Source organism: Ammodytes marinus (genome assembly GCF_949987685.1).
Source record: "Ammodytes marinus genome assembly, chromosome: 8".
Classification (NCBI taxonomy): Eukaryota; Metazoa; Chordata; class Actinopteri; order Uranoscopiformes; family Ammodytidae; genus Ammodytes; species Ammodytes marinus.
Window position 1 is genome coordinate 13,180,337 of NC_137212.1, and position 21,375 is coordinate 13,201,711.

Consider the following 21,375-nt stretch of genomic DNA (forward strand, 5'->3'; position numbering starts at 1 on the left):
CAAATATTTAAATGCTGAAAGGGAATGCCCCTTCATTCATCCTGCTCTTTGTCAGCTTTGCCCCTGGGGACATTAAGACAAAAAGACTAATTAATATGTATTTTTGTCTAGTGTAAATGTTTACTCGAGATCATTGAGGGGTTACCCTTATTTCCAATGACATTGAGTCAAAGTAGGCTATGTATTTAGTCAAATCTAAACAGTTTTCTTGACCGTTTTTCATTTAAACTGGAGTTTACGTCACCTTTTCAACGGCAGATTGCTAATTTTAGAGGTGGAAAACATGAGTCACACAACTACATGACGAACGTTTCTGGCATGTATGGATCATATGGATACAGAATGATAGCCTTGATTATGCCGCCACCTTGCGTCGGACACTGGTAGCATCGTGTCTGCTCAGTGACATGACGTAACAATCCTCGAAAATCCAGCCAATCAGCTGTCACTGGCGAAGGCGGTTTGAAATTGAAGCGGGCAAAGGCGGAAGAGACAATAATAAACACAAACCGCTTTGTTTTCCTGGACAAAACTCATACTTTACTCGGATGGATTATTTCCCCTTATTACTAATTTACCGAGCTGTTCTTGCGCACGTTTTATGTGTTCTTCATGTCGCGTAATGTTGTAGGTAGAGAAACTAGAGTTGAGTCGCCGTTAGCTAACCAAAGTGTTAAATAATTTTTACGTGTTTGTTTTTTTAGCAGCTGACTGTCATGTCGTTATTTAGCGTACAGGCGAGGAAGCACACGGCTTACTATGACCATTTAATGTCAGCGTCCAGGACACCGGGCAGAGAGGGGAAAGCGACGGACACAACGCTGGGCAGAAGTGAGCTAACATCCGGAGACTCTGCGAGTGAAGACAGCAGGTCGTTGGATAAAAGCCGACAGGTGAACCGGACTTTTGTCCTCTCTGCGCTGTCAAAAAGCGGCGGCGGCGGGCAGCACACTCCTTACCGGGGCCGACTAACCCTGCAGAGGAGGTCAAGGAGGAAGACCGGGGCTGAACCTTCGGCCGAGAAGACTATGGAAAGTAGCCAGAATACCACTCCAGCTCCGGAGAAGAGACTGACTCTCCAGCGGAGAACCAGGTCCAGAACTCCCGCGACGGATAGAAGCGGCACTGCTACTGGCCTGCAGCAAACGCCGACAGTTCTCAGTGAGCCCAACGGTAGAGCACCAAGTATATTCAGGTCTGTGAGTTTAAAAGAAACGGCCTCTAAGAGCAAAATCAGGCAAATGGCTGCTCACGTAGACACCCAGGTGAGGCTCGCTCACAGCAAGACCTCCTCCTCCACCACGGGTAGGCAGCTGGAGGACCGGGCCCAGACCTTTAAAACCCCTACCAAAAAGACCCCGTTCGAGAAAATCGCCGCCAAGAGAGACGTGTTCGAGAGAATGGCAGTGAAAGACGCCCCTCCTAAACTAGTGACAACAGCCAAACACAAAAGTCTTGAGAGGCCCAAAACCCGACCTCAGCAAGCGGAAGACACTAAACCCGTCCCAGCCCCTCGTATAATTAACAAGGGCTCGTCCACAGGTGTGCACAACAAGCCAAACATAGCGCAGCACGTGAGGAAGACCTCCACCTCAAGCCAAAGGGGAGACGTGACCAAGGCCGGGACCTCCACTCATGCTTCTGTTTCAGCTCCTGTTCCAACACCTACCGAGCAGTCCCTGTCCCGTCCCAGCGAGGCTCTGAAGCACCACGATTCACTCAAGATGGAAAACAGTGCAGTGACTGTTGCAGTCCGTGTACGCCCTTTCAATGCCAGGTTTGTAAAAAAAGGCAATATCCCCTCAGTTGTTGAATTGTGATGAAGTGTGTTGGCATTTAAGGTGTCTGGGTCATATTATTCAATTAAACATCAGTGTATATAGCAATAATTATAAACCAACCAAGTACGGTAATAATGTTCCCGGACATGCTGAATTTTATTATTACTGAAGTGCTATGGGATTTGACAAAGCATCATTAAAGGAAACAGTAGATTTGAAGTAATTCTACATTCCGTTCATACAAATATAGGTGACAGGAATGGAACCAAATGATAATTTTTTACATCAACATTGATTTAAAAATTCCTATACTACAGGCTGTATAGGAATTTTATGAGCTGGAAAATGATAAAAACCGAGAAAAAAAAGGTACTTTTGTCCCCATTCAATTTATGGAACAGCTCAGATATACAATCAGGAAAATAATTTGCTCTGTTCCAGGGAGAAGGCAGAGAAGGCCATGCAGGTCATCTTTATGAAGGGCCAGGAGACTGTTGTCCAGCATCCAGATTCCAAACAGAGCTATTCTTTTACCTATGACTTCTCCTTCTGCTCTGTGGATGAGCTTGAGCCCACCTTTGCCAGCCAGCAGACCGTGTATGAGACACTGGCTAAACCTCTGCTGCTGAGAGCCTTTGAAGGTTTCAACACCTGTCTGTTTGCTTACGGCCAAACAGGCTCTGGGAAGTCGTACACGTGAGTATTTCTTTATTTTATTTTTAATTTTTTTGCAGTCAATCACACCACTAAAACGCTTCCCCTCTACTCCCTTTTCAAATCCTCAAAAACATATTGTGTTAAGTGTTTTGTATTTGTATCTCACATCTTAATCATTCAACTGACTTGTTTTAAAATAAATGTTGTTTAGGATGATGGGCTTTGGAGAAGAGGAAGGGGTGACCCCACGATTCTGCCAGGAGCTCTTCTCTAGATTGGCACACATGGAACATGAAGAGGTAAAATAGAATCTCTTACAATGGTTAATTCCTATAGTTAAATACCTCTACCTTATTTTACATAACATTACATGTAATCTATCAGACACTTTTATCCAAAGCGACTGGAGCACACATACATACACTGATAGCAGCAAGCTACCACGCAGGGCGCAAGCTAACTATCGGGATCAATTTGGGGTTCAGTGTCTGTCTTGCCCAGGGATACTTCGACATGTGGCGGGGAGGAGGCTTTTATTCTCTTTTCCTTCTATATTTAGTTTATTGATACAAAATATCTGCTGCTGTTTGTCTGAAGAAACAAAAATAACTGAATGCCACATAAAAAAAAAAAAAAAAAAAACACTTTTTGACATAACTCATCAAGTGATCCCTTTGGTTTGTTACATTACAGGTCAAATGTCATGTGGAGATGAGCTACTTTGAGGTGTACAATGAGAAAATCCATGACCTGCTGGTGACCAGGGAAGAGCCAAACCAGAGGACTATGCCTGTAAGTAGTAGTCTGCCAGCAACTGACTGAAATACACTCCAGAAACTGGGGAACTACTGGAGCAGTTTTAACTTGCCACTGTGGCTCATAACTCATCCTAATTTTAAGATTTTATTGGAAGAAAAAAAAGCATAGTATGTACAGTCAAGATCAAACCCAGTTGATTTGTGTCTCCAGCTGAGGGTGAGGGAGCATCCAGTCCAAGGCCCCTATGTTGAACAGCTTTCTGCGTGAGAACCCCTTTTCTTTCTTTTGCTGCATTACTCTTCAATAAAGGCCAAAGGAACATTCTTGAACACCTAGTGATTTGTGCATAATTGCTCACTTTGTTATTGTTTTTTTCCCCCGCAGGAATATTGTGAGCTCGTACAATGACATTCAGGTAGGTTGAACTGCTTTCAAGATATTTTTTCTTCATTCAAATCCTCTGGCTTTAGCTGGTGTTCTTAAGAACTGGTTTAAATGAGTGAAACAGTCAAGGTTTAATCTGGTAGACTAAGAGACCATGATAAAATACCGAAATCCACATTAGCTTGAATATTAAGGTCTCAAAAGTGCAATGCAGGCACACCATGGAGATAAATGCTGAGCTTAGAAGTCTTTTGTAGAAAACAATAATGCTGCTAACCACAAGACCATTTACTCTCAGACACAAAGTCATAATTCACAGTGTTCTTCTTTTAGGGTTGGCTAAAGCTGGGCAACAAGCAGAGAGCCACGGCAGCTACAGGAATGAATGACAAGAGCTCTAGATCTCACTCCGTCTTCACTCTGGTTATGACCCAGACTCAGGTATGGCCCTCTTAACTTCCACTCAAACAAAATGAATGATGCCTCATAAATCCATAGTTATGTGAATGTAAACCTGTTCCACAAGACCTGCCACCACATTTGCTTTTGGAATTATTTAATAACGTGTGAAGTGTTTAGAATAATAGGCATATTCTCCATGGACACACACACACGTGTTTATGCCAAGTGTTGCAGACTGTGATGTATTTTTGTGTGTTTTGCGAACAGACTGAGTTTGTGGAGGGCGAGGAACATGAACACAGTATCAGCAGCAGGATCAACCTGGTGGACCTGGCAGGCAGCGAACGCTCTAACTCTGCCCAGACAAGTGGAGACCGCCTCAGGGTACTCACACTCACACTCACACACACTAGCATTTCATTCACGATCAATATTAATTGAATATATTTGATTTTTTCCTTTTTTGCTAAAATAGAATATGCAAATCACAAATATATTTGTAATACATTTTGGTGCACAACTTCCCTCTGGGGTCATGCAATTGATGGTGGACATTTTTCATTCCGACATATGGAAACGTAAACAATTACTTGAAAGAATGGCTACATGAAACAATCAATTTACTATTAGTTTTATCCTAAGTTGAATTGACCTATTTGCTCATATTCTATTTGTTTATTTGCAGATGATGCTTTTGGCATTTTCATAAAACAGCAGGTACCTTTTTTTAAAAACAAGAAATTATAATTTTCTGTTTCATTACAGGAGGGAGCTAGCATCAACAAATCCTTGCTGACGCTTGGAAAGGTCATCTCTGCCCTGTCTGAACAGGCAGTGACCAGTAAGAAGGTCTTCATACCGTACAGAGAGTCTGTCCTGACGTGGTAAGAGATCAGTACGCTCAGATACTGTAGCTGTTGTGGAAAACTCTTTATTTTTATTAAGAAAACTAAAAACCTGTTTTTTTTTACATGTTCTCTAGCCCACAGTAGTTTAGTAGTTAGTTGATCTCATGTCCAAGCCATTTTCTTTTTTTTTTAACTCTCCTTTAACAGGCTGTTAAAGGAGAGTCTTGGTGGTAACTCCAAGACAGCCATGATCGCCACGCTGAGCCCAGCGGGCAGCAATGTGGAAGAGAGCCTCAGCACTCTGCGCTACGCCCAGAAGGCCCGCACCATCATTAATGTGGCAAAAGTCAATGAGGACACCAGTGCAAAGCTCATCAGAGGTTACACACTCAAAATATACTCTCATTTAAAAGTCTATGTTTACCTTCATTTTACTCCCCATCTTTATTTTTCTATACATGCAATGAGCTTTCTAAACTAGCTCATTAACACAACTAAATAAGTTGTGTTATTTAGTTATCTTAACCTAAACAGTAGTCTTAAATAGTAGTTTTATAACGTTTTATCAGTGTGATTGAATGCCTGCTTCCCATCAGTTGCCTGTAGCTGGGTTTTGTATTAATTTAGCTGCTTACATTTACAATACGCTGTGCACTTACTGCAGATGTTTCTAGTTCTGAGTTAGAAATGGCCAAGGAGAGTCCTTGGACACCATTGAATGTGAGGGTAGACTAACAAAACCTCTTGCTGCCTTGGAAAAACTATTGTGATGTTAAAGGGATAAATGTTTCACTGTGCTAATGCATATATAGCAGTACATTATGTGTTGTGGACAGGTCCATGTGATGCTTAACATCTGCCATCCTACACGAACAGCAGCACCTCACCTGTTTGTCCTTATTCACAAGGAAAACAGAAAAAGTGGCTTTTCTTTACCAAGCAGTGCTGTTTCAACATTCCTTGCCTCACAGGTGTGAACAGTATTTCTGCACTGGAAGAAGCTCAAAGTACAAAAATCATGTTTTTTTTTAAAGCAAAAGCATATTTCAACAATCCTCCTGCCCTCAAAAGCTTAATCACATGCATGCTCTATCAAAATCCTCTGAACTGTTGTTTACTGTCCTGCCCTTTAGCTCTTCCTTCATCAGCTTCTCTTTGTTCCTGTCTGCGTGTTTCTCTTTCTTTTATATGCCAGCGTCCCATCTTTCCACCCGAGTCTTGCTCTTGATCTCCATCGCTCTCTCTTCTCTCCCACCCATCCTCCTGTCTTCCCGTCTATCCATCACCAGCTTATTCACTACCCAGTTCAATTATGGCCTGGCCCTAACCTTGCCTCCGGGCCATATTTATGCACTGTCAGCTGCACATGGCGGCTAACTGTCATGCAAGTATTATTTTTCATACGGTGATTGTGCTGCTGTTTGACGTTTTTAGCAGTAAGGGGAGCTGTTGCTGTGGATTTCTCTTGGCATCACCTGTCAGTGTCCCGTACTTAAAGTTAATGCGGCTCAAACATTCAGACTCGGGGTCAATGTTGCCCAGTAAATTGTCTGCAGTGAGTGACAGTGTTGTCGGGCAGTTCACTGAGAAACATCTGCATACTTTTGTAGCCTCTTGTTAAAAGTCACGTCTCGGTCACACTCTGTTTGTCTTTTCAGACTTAAAGGCTGAGGTGGAGAAGCTGCGAGCGGCCCAGATGAGCGCCCAGGGCATAGAACCAGAGCGGGTCAGGCTGTTCCAGCAGGAGGTCGCCGCCCTAAAGAATAGACTCTGTCAGCAAGAGAGAGAAATGACAGAGGCAAATCGGTCAGCTGTTCTATGATAATTATACTTATTTTTTTTATTTTTTTTGATCCGAAACACCCAGATATCATCACTCTCCTTTTTGATTGGATCAAAGTGAAAGCTGTAGAAGATGATATTCACAGTTATGGGAACCCTGTGATCCTTCATATGTTTTGTTATATATTGTTATATGCACATATTTTTAGATTTTATGTTTCCACTCATGTCCCAGGGATGATATTTCTGGAGCAGAACACATATGTACATATATATGTTTTGTGTATATGCTATGTTTTAATACTTATCTATACATTTCAAAAAAATATATGTATGTCTCACACACTGTTGCAAAGATTATTTGGCCATTTAAAATGGGATGATAGGGACATGCAAAAATGACAATCTTACTTTGATTGTATATAGGGGGAAACAGGTACAACAAAAAATTATACTCAGGATAGTCAAAATCATCTTAGAGGATCATGGTAGAATTTCTTAGGATTTTTTTTTTCATTTTCTGGCAGGGCATGGAGAGAGAAACTGGAGCAAGCTGAAATCCGCAAACGTGAGGAGACCAAAGAGTTGCAGGTATTTTTCTTCCTAAACACATGACTTTTAATTTGACTGTCGAGGCTCTTGTTCAATGTGTTCAACGGTACAATAATCTCTTCACCACACAGACCCTCGGAGCTCAATGTGACCGACCTTGAAACAAGCATACTACTAAAGAATGAGTGAAAGAAGTCTATGGAAAGTCACCTGTGTTTTTCTTTAGAAAGCAGGTGTGACATTCAAAGTGGACAATCGTCTTCCTAACCTGGTGAACCTGAATGAGGATCCGCAGCTGTCTGAGATGCTTCTCTATATGATCAAAGAGGGGCGGACCACGGTGGGCAAGTTCAGGTCTGAGTCCAGCTATGACATCCAGCTGACGGGAGCCCTCATCGCTGAGCAACACTGGTAAAAACAAAGAGAGACTACAGAGGAAGATGTCACTTTAATCAATTCTCATCTGTCGGTCCAGCTTTCTAATCCATCAGTTATTAAGCAGACATTCCAAGACAAAAATCGATGTGTTTTTTCGGTTGTTTTAGTGTCATAACCAACATTCAGGGCACTGTCAGCATCAATCCAATGGAAAACGGCAAAACCTTTGTGAATGGAAACCTGGTCTCTGAATCCACCGTCCTACACCACGTGAGTAGATCAGAAGGATCCCTGAAGCCCGTCTGTTCAGCCATGTTGTTCTAACTGAACCGTGACATAAACTGTTTATCCATTTCATTCATGCATTGAACTCTTCTCATCTCTGTGGTTATGGTTCCCAGGGTGACAGGGTGATTCTCGGCGGAGACCACTACTTCCGCTTCAACCATCCAAAAGAGGTGCAGTCTGGGAAGCGCGTGTCATGCTGGACAGAGGCAGGCAATGGCCACAAAGACTTTGAATTTGCCAAAAACGAGCTGCTTGCTGCCCAAAGAGCTCAGTGAGTACAAGAAACCAGATAAAGGAAAATCTAAATATAGTCATAATGCCCACCTGGTCCTTTAAAAAAAATAAGTTTGTTAACATGTATTGCAGACTAATCATCAAAATCAGACCTCCCTTAAGACATTTGTTGTGTGTTCCAGGCTGGAGGCAGAAATTGAAGAGGCTCATTTGAAGGCAAAAGAGGAGATGATGCAGGGAATCCAGATGGCAAAAGAAGTGGCCCAGCAGGAGCTGACTGACCAGAAGGCAGTTTATGAAGACAGGATCCGAGCCTTGGAGAGAGAGCTGGTACACAAAACTTTGATCTCCTGGCTTTTTAATCAAAAGATGAAATGTTGTATTTTCTCTTAATGCTCGGGTTAGCTCATATTCTTCTTCTCTCAAAGATAATGTCAGAGAATCATCATGGTCATTAACCCATTGATGACTATGGCAATCTAGGATGCATGTCCTTAATGCCTGAGGGTTTTCTGAAAAAATAGTACGAATTGTCAAGTCTACCAAAACCTTAATATCTAAGCCTGTGTAGCACATAAAAACATGAAATAAAATACATTTAAAAGTTAAGGTTCACAGGTTTTATTTAAACATGCTTCCTTAGCGCTTACACACCAACAACTTTTTCTAAAAATCGTCAAAATTAGATGGGGGAGAAAAAAAATAATAAATAATATAAAATATTTAGTGTGATTTTCGTCAGTAGCCTATAGTGGACCTTGATTCCGCGCACCAAACGCCACTAACTGTTCTGTAATACACTATCGCTGACACAGCCGGCTTATTTTTTTTTAATTATTTTGTTTTATTATTATTTTTATTTTTTTTTTATTGATGTGATTTTCGGCAAACCACACAACTTTTGGGTGGTCACGTGGTCTTAAAAAATCAACAAAACCCACCTCATGTGTATTTGAACCAATGACAGTGCATTCTATGCTGCGCATGCCATGAAAATTAGATAAAGTAACAATGCTGCACGATGCAGCATCAGGCAGGAGAGGCAATGTGGCATCGCGCAGCAGCCGTCATCAATGGGTTAAGTGAAGTCTATTTGCAGTTACCCATAGTTCTGAAGTTGTGTTATTCCATAGATTTTAAGCTGTACTAATGAAATGATTGGAAGTAGTTTGCTTAAATGTGTAAATAAGTTGACACTGCTATAATTACAAATTTATGTCGATTATATTTTCCTAAATCTTTTGTACTACCTGTGTATATATTGCATTGTCCCACAAATATATTTTCATCTCATTATTTCCCTAACATGATATATTTAGACTGGAGAGACAGAGCGGAAGCGTCAACAGGAGTTGGACCAGCAGAGGGTGGCCAGTCAGATGGTGCAGCTTAAAATGGCCAATGTGGAGCTGGAGCAGAAGGTGGACACCCACAAGAAACGTCTTCGCCTGCACATGGAGGCCCAGGTCAGGTCACACAACAAAATAGTCTAAATGTGCTTTTTAGATTTTTTTGACTTGCTTTTCAAACAATTTCTGTTTTGTTTTTACAAATGTATTTATTTTTTACACTCCAGCAGACCTTCCCTACACCAACAAAGCACAACATTTAAAAGGATAAATTAAACTCTTCTTAGCAGATGTTCCCCTGAAGACATTTCAGCAGAACAGTGTCTGCAAAGGACCTGCCTTTTTTGTGTCATTATTGGATACTTTGAAATGCTTCCAAAATGCCGACATGTTTGCTGCATTGATAAAGCGCTGCGGCCTCACTTTATGCTGGTGTTTTCTATTTGATTGCTTAACCAAAATGTTATTGTTCTCTGAAAAATGTACGGCATATTAACTTATTCTGAAAAACCGAAAGTGTTTTTTGTTTTTTTTTTGCTATTCTTGAAAAACATTGGTTGTTAGACTTGGGGCATCCCAATTTCTTTGTGTGTGTGTGTGTGTGCAGGAGAGGTTTCGTCCTGTCAAAAATAGTTTTCAAATTATTTGAAGTTAACAAGTTTGACATTAATCCTTATTTTGCTCATACTCATGATTTCTAGTTATCTGAAATAAGCTTGAGAAGCTTAAGAAACTATGCAGTGACTGAACTGACTAGTGTTTATCTCATGGGACCTTTTTTAAAATACGTTTTGAGTGGTGGTGGAGTTGGCTTCAGGCATAATGTCTTGGGCTGGTGGTTCTTAATATTGTGTACATTACCATGATTCACTCCAGGCGATGGAGGAAAACAGTGTGCGTCAAGCCAGGATTGTTGAGGCCCTGGAGGCGGAGAAGAAAAAAATCGGCAAAGAGCTTGAGGAGATGCAGAAGAAGAGAGCCTTAAGGGAAAATCACACCCCCCGAAATGGTGAGCGCTCCAATGTCACTACTGAGAACGTATTGGAGTAAGGAACCACAATGACGATTGACACTATATAAGTGGAGTTCCAGATTGGGTGGGGTTGACCACTTTAAGCCAGAAACATTAGAGTGGGGAGAATTTGCCAGGACCCAATATAAACACTTGGACTTTACATGACAGGAGTAGAGATGGAGGCCATGGAACATATGCACAAGTTAGTCATTAAGTCTGAGGGGATATGCAACTCTCTCATGGATGGTGGTTATTCTACAGTACCACCACTATACAATCCACAGAAATACCAAAAATCACTCTGATATTTTTATCAGGGTATTATGAAATATAACCCCTAGATTCCTAGCAGCCGGCGTAATGTCATTGGATAAACTGTTAGTGAGCTCGCCAATAGAAAAAGGGGGGTACCAAGCAGGATGACTTCAGACTTGTTGTCGTCATTAAGTTTTAGAAAATGTTGTGAAATCCAGGATTTGATATTAGACATTTTATTAACCTTTATTTATACAGGTAACATCTCATTGAGACCCAGGGTCTCATTTACAAGAGAGACCTGTTCAGGTAGGCATCAGCAGCAACACAAAGTTACAGACTAACTAAACATACAGGAGACACAACACAGAACACAAACGGTAAAATAACGCAGTACAAAGGGCAAAGAACAAGTTAAGTACAAGTTAAGTTATGTACAAGTGCAGACTCCCACGGACTGTCTCAACAGCCTTCCTACTAGCAGTCTAAAATCCCCTAAAGAAATACAACTGGACAGCTTCAGCCTCTGCTGGAGCTTGTTCGCAGCGTAGGAAAATGCCTTCTTGCCCAGTTCAGTTCAGACATGCAAGTTGTGAGTTTGGCTTTGCTGGTGGGCTCAACTGAGGGTCTTATGGGAATGTACATTTGTGTATCATCAGCATAAAAGCGATAGATGTTGTGATTTTCAATTACCCGACCAAGTGGATGTCGGTAAATGCAGAACAGAGGGGGGCCAAGAACTGGGCCTTGGGGGACACCATACTTGAGCTGAGCTGTTGAGGAACTCGCATTCCCCAGAGTGATGGAGCCGTCTGAGCAAGATGTGCTTTCACCCTGGGCTGTTAGCTGTGGTGACTTTAATGGGTTTCCTTTCTGTATCGAAGTCTGTCCACAGTGGGATGCCATGAAGTTGTCCCTGATGATTGAGGAAGCCAATAAGATCAGTGCTAAACTGAAGAAAAACACACTCTTCAGCAGGTATGCAGGTTAAAGTTAAGATATGTTATGATTTATTTAACATGTTAACCAACCAATCAAAAATTAATAAACCTATAAAGGTGACACATTAATCATCGTCATTAGGATAAGCCAAAGATAATTAGATCATTGTTCTGTTGTAGACATGAAAGCTCTGATGGACACAATCTGGAGCAAGGCGGTCAGCTTCAGGTGCGGGTTCAAAACACAAAGCTGGGGATCTCTGCTTTCTGGAGCCTGGACAAGTTCCAAAACAACATGGCTGCCATGAGGGAATGTGATCAGGTTTGTATTGAATTAGTTCATAAACTTTTTTTAAAACTACATATTCTGAATGCCTCGCTGAAGTATCAGAACCCTGAATAATTAAATCCTACTTAAATTAAAATGAAATATAGATTTAAACATATCTGATTCATGAGGTGGAAACAGCCTGGACTTTTGTAATGATGGTTTAAACCAAATATATAAGTAAACATATACTGGATGCCATAGACGTGCTTGTGAAAATACATGCTTATTTATTTTGATCAGTGATAAGCTGATGTATGATGTTTGTTGAGTGAAGCATATTCAACCAGCCAGCCTGTCTGTTCCTCATTCTGCATATTCAGAGTCTGACATCCGCTCAAGTGCAATTGCCAATTTCCCAGGCACCTGACCTTATTTACAGTCCAGAATGGGTTGTTTTATGTGTGACAGAGGGACGCCGCCTCTCTTCGCCGTGCTTTTCTCATTAAGTTGAGTAAATGAGACTGGCATGTCAGCAGTAGTTTACTCTCCGCAGGGGGATTCCACCTTTAAAGATGACGATGTGTTTTATGACCCTGATGATGAGTGGGAGCAAGATATATCGGCCTCTTCTGCCTCTGCCTCTACCTCCGCCTCCTCTTTCTCACGCCGAAGGTAATTATCCAGCTCTTCCTCTCTCCTCCTATCCATCAATCCCTCTTTCCAGCACCTGACATTTGCATTAGATTTCAGGGACTCTGTTGGTATTCTTGTCCAATTACTGGAAATGTGTAAGTAGGCAAGTTTTCAAAAACACCAACAGCGTGTTCCGGAGAGGTACGGGATAGTCCCTCTAGCTGTTGTTTACAGGGCCAGAGCTTGGATGGATGGAACTTTTGCCTCACAGTCAGTGTGTGGGTCTTAAACCCGCAGTCCTCATGCTCAACTGAACTCGCAGCCCTTTTGCACTCCTTTTTAATGAGAAAAATGTGTCGGGCAAGCGGATGTATATGGAAAGTTGAACAGTGTGTGAATGGAACAAGGAAAAATCTTTTTCTGCCATACAGTTTGGAAGAGTTTGGTTGTTATTACTAAGTCTGCTTAGTTTCCACCAATGTGATTTACAACCTGGCACATAGTTTTGACATTGAACACATCCTTGTTGATGTGAACTTGCTGCCCACAGCATATTTCCCTCTTCTTTTTCTTCCTCTGTTCATTAATTTCATTTCCATGAGGGCCAGGCCATTGGGATTGAGAGAAAGGAGAGGGCACTAAGGGGTCCTTGTGTTTCCCACTTTACAACACAAACACACGCAAACACAGCACCTATGCTACATGCAAAACCTCCAACATTTTCCCCTCACATTGTTGTTATTCCCGTCAAGTGTTTTTATGGTGCTCCTGGTGGTGCCTGAACCACCAACAGACTCGGCCAAATGAAACATGGCACAGGCTCCGCTGTTCCTTCATCCAGTCTCCCTATTAAACCCATGCCTTATCCTTATGACCACAGTCATAGCCGTTTGCTGAGGTAGTTTATTAATGAAATTGTATTTTTATTTTTTTTATTATCCTGAACTCTCTTAACCCTTTTACACATGGGCAATACATCCATCTTTGCAAAATGATACCAAACCTAAAAATAAATGGGCCATTCCACACTGAAAATCAGATTACTGAAAACATGAAGTTCATGTCCAGAACTATTTCACAAAAAAAAAAATCTGTGACAACATACTGACAAACCTTGAGCTAAGCTAAGTACGATGATGGAGTAAAACAAACCTACAGAAAACACCAAATGTAAAATAAAATATTTTTTTTGGCATCAGGAGCAGGAGCTTGTTGAAAGGCAGGAGAATATCTGGGCGTCTCTACGAGATCCGGGTCCATCCGATTCAGAGTCTCCACTGCAGCTCCTCACAGTCCTCTGTTAAGGCACTGAACAAAATGACTTACATATTTTTCACTTTCCTGATTGACACCATTGTTTTAATAACCATCATCATTTCCATTGTAAATAATTTAGTCCACTGCTGGGGAAAATGGGATGGGAAATAGTTGAAAGGAATAATGTGCAGTGTCGACACAGCCTACAGCATGTACTGATGTAACTGTCCCATTTGGTGTCAAGCTTTGGTGAGCATCCACAGGGAACAGAAACGTAGGGGCCACTCACACTAGGGCCGCGCCCCGTGCCCGAGCTCATTTGCATACTAAAGTCTAGAACGTTTGGCTAGTGTGACCACGCCATCCGTATTCCAGCACGGAACAGCCCCTTGGCCACGGCACACTTGGGAGAGGTGTGCCGTGGCCAAAGTACAGATGCTAATGAGATGACTTGCGCACAAGGAAGCACACAAGCAAGCGCACAGGCGGCGTTCCTGACGTGAATTTATTAAGGATTCATTGTCCGTTAACGTCCGCTGCCTTTCTAGTCGGTACCAGAATTGCCCACCTCTTGGACTTGTAGCTACATAAAATGTGTGAGAATTAACGTGTGTGTAGGCCTAGGTGTGGGCTAATAAAAGAGGGAGAGAGCTAAATAGGTGAGCGCAGAAAGCAAAGCAAAAAGGTTTTCGTGTTTACTCACGTTCGTCAGATGATTTTTTTCTTTTTCCTCCCGTCAGCTGTCATAATACTGTCTTTACGCATGGCGGTGGAGAAGAACACAAAACAACACTCAACGGGACTCCGCGGCCCGGTGATAAGGAAACAGTAGCCTACACTAAGGTTTAACAAGAAACTTTATAAAGACACTTAAAAAAACGATCTCTGCCCATACAAAAAGTTCTGACTTGGATTACTTGATGGAGCGATCGATGTGTATAAAACCATCCAGTACGTATGGTCTGATGACGGGCCGTTATATTAATAATAAACAGCGTGCTGCACAAATATGAGACTGTCCACCGCGACCTATTACGTCAAGGCTACATTTAAAAAAAAACAATAGATTAAGGATTCTCGTTGCTCTAATGTGGAAGTGGAATATTTGATGCAAATTTGACCGGATGAAAATATTCACAAACAGTCGTATAGCCTACAAGTAGACTACGCTCAGAATCCTAAACGCGCACGGTGACGTAGGCAAGGTGCAATCGTGCCCAGGCCACGAGCAGTGTGACCACGGGCCAGCGGGGGGAGGGGGGAGAATCGTGCTGAATCTTCCTGCAGCACGGAACAGGCAAACGGCCCTAGTGTGAGTGGGCCCCTATTTTTGATTGTCGAAGGGGGAGAGAGGCCCACAATGTGTAATCTGCACAAAACAAGTGTGAACTGTTTAAATGCTGCAAAGTCAGTAGACAAAAAGGTGGGAAAAGGAATTTGATGATTTAAGTTGGAGTCAGTGATTCTAGGGAACACTGGTTGTCAAAATCACTTTTGTCAAAATCAGTGAATATTTCCTCAACATTGTTACCTGTCCGTACAGTGTTTGCATTGAAGAAAGTCATAATTACGACTGACCCTGATAGTCGAATACTCGACGATGGGAGGAGCCTGATTCGTACATTTACAAATCACCACGGTATTCTGGTAAATGAGAACATGGATCAATGAGCAGAAAAGAATACATGATTCGACTGTCAGTCGACTATAGGCAAGACTTAACAAATCGGATTCGACTAGGTAAATTCTTACTCTTATACAAAGTCTAGGCTCTGTAAACTGGTATGTAGACAATTGGTATGTTAACCCAACATAGCTAGAACATGCCAGTTTACAGAGACTAGGCTGTATATATATATTTTTTTTTAAGATATTTTTTTGGCATTTTTATGCTTTATTGATAGTGTAGAGTCAGAGTTGAAATGGGGCAGAGAGGGGAGTGACATGCAGAGAACGACCGCGGGCTGGAATCGAACCCGGGTCCGCTGCTGGCCGAGGCCCATGGGGGGGACGCCCTACCAACTGAGCTAAGGGGGCCCCACTAGGCTGTATATTAACACTGGCTTGCTTTTCAGTGCACAGACAGGTAGCAGGTTGTGAGGAGATATTCAGTGATTTTGAGCTTACTCCAGAATCGCTGACTTTAAAATGTCAAATGAACATTTCCTATGACAGTGGTATAAGTATGAGGTCTAGTGAAGTTCTATCTCTGCACACACCGACTCTTCACTGTGTCTGTTTCAGGGTTGATGGGTGCGGTCAAACCGCCCTCCACCCATTCCACCAGCTCAGACTCTGCAGTGCCCGGCATCTGCAAGGAGCTGATTGGCCAGTCAGTGGACCGTCTGCGTGGTTACAGTGGGACAGATGAGAGCATGGCAGACAGGCTGGCCTCTGATCTGCACCTGGTGTATGTGGCAGTCCAGACTATCTCTGACCTTTACAACAGCCTGGATGAAGACAGCCAGGAGAACGGTGAGATTCAACCATTAAGATCTTTAATGAGTGAGAAGTAGAGCAAGCTAGTAATGGGGATCCAAAAGAAAATGTCAATTAGTTATAAGTGAAAGTTTCAATAAAATTCTGTCTATTTTATTAAAGAAATTGTCCAACCAATTTTCAGACAATTTAAAAAAAAATCCCAGGAGAACCAAACTGTTAATGTGTATCTTTTCTCCTGCAGTGTTTGTGTGTAATGTGGTGGCTCAGACTCAGCTGGTCAAGGCTGCCTCAGCCATAGAGAGTGCTGTGTTTGCTACCATGCAGTGGTTAGCCAGCGTTAAACCTTCCTCCGGCCTGCTTTACACCATCGCCGAGGAACTCAAAAGCCAAGTCAAGAAAATGGGAGGATTCTTCCAACTGCTCATTCAGGTTCAACACAAAACATTACCACACTGCTTTAAAGGTGGAGTCAGCAATTCTGGAGAATGCTTTTTGCCAATCACTTTGTTAAAATCATTGAATATCTCTTCAAGATCCACTACCTGTACGTACTGTGTGCGCACTGGAAAAAAAAATCCAGTGTTAATACACAGCCTAGGCTAGGCTCTGTACATGGGCATGTTGCTAGCTATGGTGGGTTCCCTTTGTTAACATAACCTTTGTTAATGTTAACATACCCATTCACAGAGCCTAGGCTGTAATATTAACACAATTTTATTTTTCCAGTGCACAACCAGTACGTACAAGTAGCGGATCGTGAGGAGATACTCAATGATTTTGACAAAAGGGATTTTTGACGAGTTGTTTCCCAGAATCGCTGACTTCGCCTTTAAATAATTGCAACTACATAATATTGTGCCTTTCATTGCATTTGTGCTATATAAATGAGTTAAAGTGAGTGCAAAATCAGAGCTGAAAAGTTATTTTCAATGCAGTGTAGTTTGGACATGGGGTGTCTGATCAAAATGCGTGGCATTAATTGACGTGTCTTAGCTCTGAGCTGTTTGAGCCCTGTTTATGGAAATGACTAAGTGGAGGGAATTCTCAACCTTGAGCCCCAGACAGAACATGAATATATGGAAAATACATCTAAATTCCTTACCAGCCTTAGAGCCTTAACAGTTTTCCTCACTCCTGATTTTTTACTTTATCCAGCATTTTAATTTATTTACTGACCATACTGACCTTTTCTTTTTCTTTTTTCATCGATTTTACTGTTACAATCATTTGCAATTCAACCAGTTTATGCTGTCTTTTATGTTGACTGAAAATGATCAAATTCTCTCTCCATCCAGGGATGTGAATCTGAGATCACATCCATGGTGACACAGGCACAAAGGAAGAGCAGTAAGTGCTTGGATGCAGCATTGCTTGCAATTGGCCATCTGGCAGCAATGACAGGCATGCAGCTCAATGCTGCAGAGCAGGGTGCCCAGGCCACAGGCAAGGTAACACCACCATTAATACAATCGGCTACAATCTCTCTCTAAAATCTGGGGTCCACTGTGTTCAACCCTCACAATACTGGAGAAAATAATATTAACTTTGTAGATCCCATAGCAATAACTTTTTATGATTGATCTGAATAAGGATACAGCGTGTTTGATTTGATGATGTGCAGCATGAAGTGTATCAACTAGGAGTTCTGCAGTGGTATCTAACTTGCTGTGTAAGCACATGGTAAGGACATGTTTAGAGTTAGCATTATTGTAAAGGTGCACTTCATTTAAAGAAAGGGGGCAGTGAAGGACAACACAGCAAATTATATTTACTATCTTCTGTAAAGTTGTATTCCACACAGTGATAAGCCTGTATCTAAACATATTTGGGCACTCTTTTAGATTTTTACTTTGGCATAAACCCGCCTATAGAAAATCCAATGTATAGGACTCTGACAGGTGATCTCTGGTAAATGTAGTGTACCAATAACACAGCAATGATCAATAAAAAAACAAAGATGTTCAAAAGGTGGGTAGGGGGGTTAAAAGCTTAATATGGATCTTGTTTTGTGACTTGTACTTCTCATTAGGGATTCCTTGTGTTCTATTGCATTTTGTAGCTTTTGGTCACTAACCAGAGAATGGCTATAACAAATAATATTTTTGATATTCTTTGACAATCTCTTTAGCAGTCCGCTGTCGTGTGTCTGCTGAAAGGGACCAATAAGGGCATCCGCTCTCTGCTAGAGGAAAGCCTCATCATCACCAGAGAAATGCTGAGAGAGGCTCAGTTGGCCTACCCCAGGAACCCAGTAAGAGATCCAACCTGACCGTGTCATATTTGAATCATCACAAGATATTTCATGTTTATATACTGTAATGAGACGTTGTGTTGATGATTCTCTTGACCTAAAAGTGTAGGCAAATTTTAAATGAAGTTTCATCATCGGTTATCCATCTCTTCTTACAGGTCCTGCAGAGCTTGAAATCCAAGACGCTTGACCTAGCCCGTGCTTTTCAGAGCTTCATGTATTTCCATATAACGGTGAGTTTCAGCAGCAAAAATCCATAAACTAGAAGTCATACTTACATTGAAAAATTGCTTTTGTTTCTGCAAATCTTTTAAAAGTTGTCAAGGTTTTAAGGAACTTAATTTTGAAATTTGTGGGTGCAAATTGTGTTGTCCACAACTGTTTTGGAATTCAGTCCACTGAAAACACAACACTGCAATATAACCCATATGTAATTGTCATTGTTGTAGGCTTGTGTGGTTGTGTAATATTAGAAAAGTGTACTGTTTCATGTTGTCTGTTTATTTTAGTTCAATTAGAGTTAAATTCTAGATTAAAAAGAAAAAAGCCTGAATTTGACGTTACACTTTTTTTAAATTTGATTAATATAGCATTAGCTATCGGCTATCTGCAGCTTCATTTCAAAGACTACTGATATTTGTTTTGGTAAGCTGTAGCTGAAAGAAGGAATACATGCTCAGCAAAGCCACCTTGGATATATAAAGGATAAAAAACAATCTTCCATCTTGACACGGGCTTAAATGTTTCAGATTAATACCCACACCCACAGCAAGCCCGTTAAAGATGCCACTCAGCCTTTATTGCTCCTGTAAAGCTCAATGCTCTGTAGGCTTATCTCTCTGCAGTCGTCCCCTGACGATTGTTCAGGTAATGAATGTGTTGAATGAAGTGGCATCAGTCACGGCTAACAGGCTTGTTTGCCGTTATCTTAGCCACACAAACTAGCATTTTTTTTTGTTGTCAAAGCCAATCATTGACACATATAGGCGCCGGGGCATTTGCTGCTTACATGCTGCCCATAGTGTTATTCTAGTCAAATAAACCTGAGTTACAGCCTGAAGCAACTACTCTCATGTTACCAAGGATTGCACATGTGCATGTTTGTGGATATAAACGTATCTATATAAATGTTTATTACATTGTCATCTATTGAAGAAAAAGAATTGGACTGGTATTGATCAGCTCTTCAGAAAAGGGCGATTAGTGATTCAAGTGTCCGTATAAATGGGAAAAATTTACCTTTTCAGGGAGTTATGGAATTTTAATTTAATATATGAATATAATAAATGTCTATGTTTTATCAAGAAAATTGTAAGGACAAAAACTACTTAAACCTGATAATTATGTATTATGCCATGGCTTAGTATTTGCAGTAGTTAAATATGTTACATTTAGGCTAAAATAGCTTGCCTTGTTTACAGACAGAACTGTGAACATGTTCTGCTGTACTGTAGAGAAACTGGGAAGAAAGCCATTAAGTTTATGTCATAGAAAGGACACATCACCAAGGAACCCTCATTAGTTCAGTGTGTGTGTGTGTGTGTGTGTGTGTGTGTGTGTGTGTGTGTGTGTGTGTGTGTGTGTGGTGTGTATGTGTGGTATAATATGAAGACCAGTTGGGATGTAGCTGGAACATATTAGAAAAATATAATTTCTTGAGTAACACTCCTTAGCGTGTGTGTTTTGATAAATTGTATGTTGTCAAATGGTATGGTCTTTGTCTTGTATACATTTGTTTGATGTTTTCAAACAGCAGAGGGACACTGACCCAGAGGAGGAGGGAGATGAGGTGTCAGCTTCCCATTTGCAGAGACTGAGGACTACAGTGACCAAGCTGTTCCAGCTGAACCAGGCCACCAGACAGCTGCATTCTTCTCTGTCTACCGCCTTGAGAGGTGAAACTTCTGACATGCACACAGCTATTGGATGTTTAACTCAAACTCTTATGCATTGTATCTTATATTATACTACAACGATGTGTATCCCTTTTGCAAAAGCAGTACAAGACACAGTACGTCAAGGGATATCACCAATTGTTCTTGCCTTTTGACCTTTACTGAATATAAAAAAAAAACATAATAATCCAAGTACAGTATAATAACTAAGGTACATTTCAGGAAAAACTAAAATATGACATGAAATTAATTTGATTTATTTTTGTTTAATTCTTTAGATACTGTAGTTTTGTGGGGTTAGTGGCTGTCAGCATGGGCACATTAAGAATGAACAGATTGGTTAAAACCACCCTCAGCTAAAATCAACCAGGTAATTGTTATTGTAGATGTGACTTATTCTATCTGACTGTTACCTTCCTTCCAGGAAAAGACGCTGACCTCAGTAGCTGCAGAGAGCTGATCTCCTCCTCTGCCAAAGCTGTGGATGAGATGGTCTCAGGTCTGCCAAAGGAGGGAGCATTGACTCTGTCCTCACAGCTTCCCTGCCTTCAGAGCGTCATGGCTGCACGAGACGAGCTCCATTCTGCTCTACAGTCCCTGTCCTCTTCATGGAACCAACAGGGGGAAAGAGAGAGCAGAGGCTCTACTGCTTCAGATACCAGCACAGAAGATGAAATCGCAACTAAAGAGAGTGCTAGCACTCACAGTATGGCTAGAAATCGAGTCATGAGTAAGATAGTGTACTCTCTCCCTCCAGGTGTGTCGTCAGAAGGCAGATTACACTGGGTTTGATTTGAATTTATACTCAAGTTTTTCTTATTCTACTCCATTATATTTTTTCAGAACTAAATTATTATTTTTTGCATTTTTTTTTAAATCAACGTCTACAATTTCAATATTCAGCAGCTCAGGTTGTTTTATGTTTTAGATAATGCAAGCTTTTTCCCCATTCTCTACTGTATATGATTGATCTCTTGTACTGTATAAAGGCATATTTTGTT

General features: G+C 41.3%; 1 protein-coding gene across 1 annotated transcript; it reads left to right on the forward strand.

Moving 5' to 3' along the window:
• The first annotated feature begins 587 nt into the window (after nucleotides 1-587).
• On the forward strand, nucleotides 588-21,221 carry kif14 (kinesin family member 14). Its single transcript, XM_080032971.1, is given in 30 exon segments — nucleotides 588-1,777; nucleotides 2,223-2,477; nucleotides 2,650-2,737; nucleotides 3,132-3,230; nucleotides 3,408-3,460; nucleotides 3,582-3,612; nucleotides 3,915-4,022; nucleotides 4,251-4,367; nucleotides 4,749-4,867; nucleotides 5,039-5,211; nucleotides 6,490-6,637; nucleotides 7,141-7,204; nucleotides 7,392-7,576; nucleotides 7,711-7,813; nucleotides 7,945-8,102; nucleotides 8,248-8,395; nucleotides 9,385-9,531; nucleotides 10,291-10,423; nucleotides 11,569-11,662; nucleotides 11,806-11,947; nucleotides 12,450-12,568; nucleotides 13,729-13,828; nucleotide 16,031; nucleotides 16,034-16,261; nucleotides 16,470-16,657; nucleotides 17,524-17,676; nucleotides 18,357-18,479; nucleotides 18,638-18,712; nucleotides 20,233-20,374; nucleotides 20,799-21,221. Coding segments are annotated over 30 exon segments (4,923 nt in total). The 5' UTR covers nucleotides 588-716; the 3' UTR covers nucleotides 21,167-21,221.
• The last annotated feature ends 154 nt before the right edge of the window (nucleotides 21,222-21,375 follow it).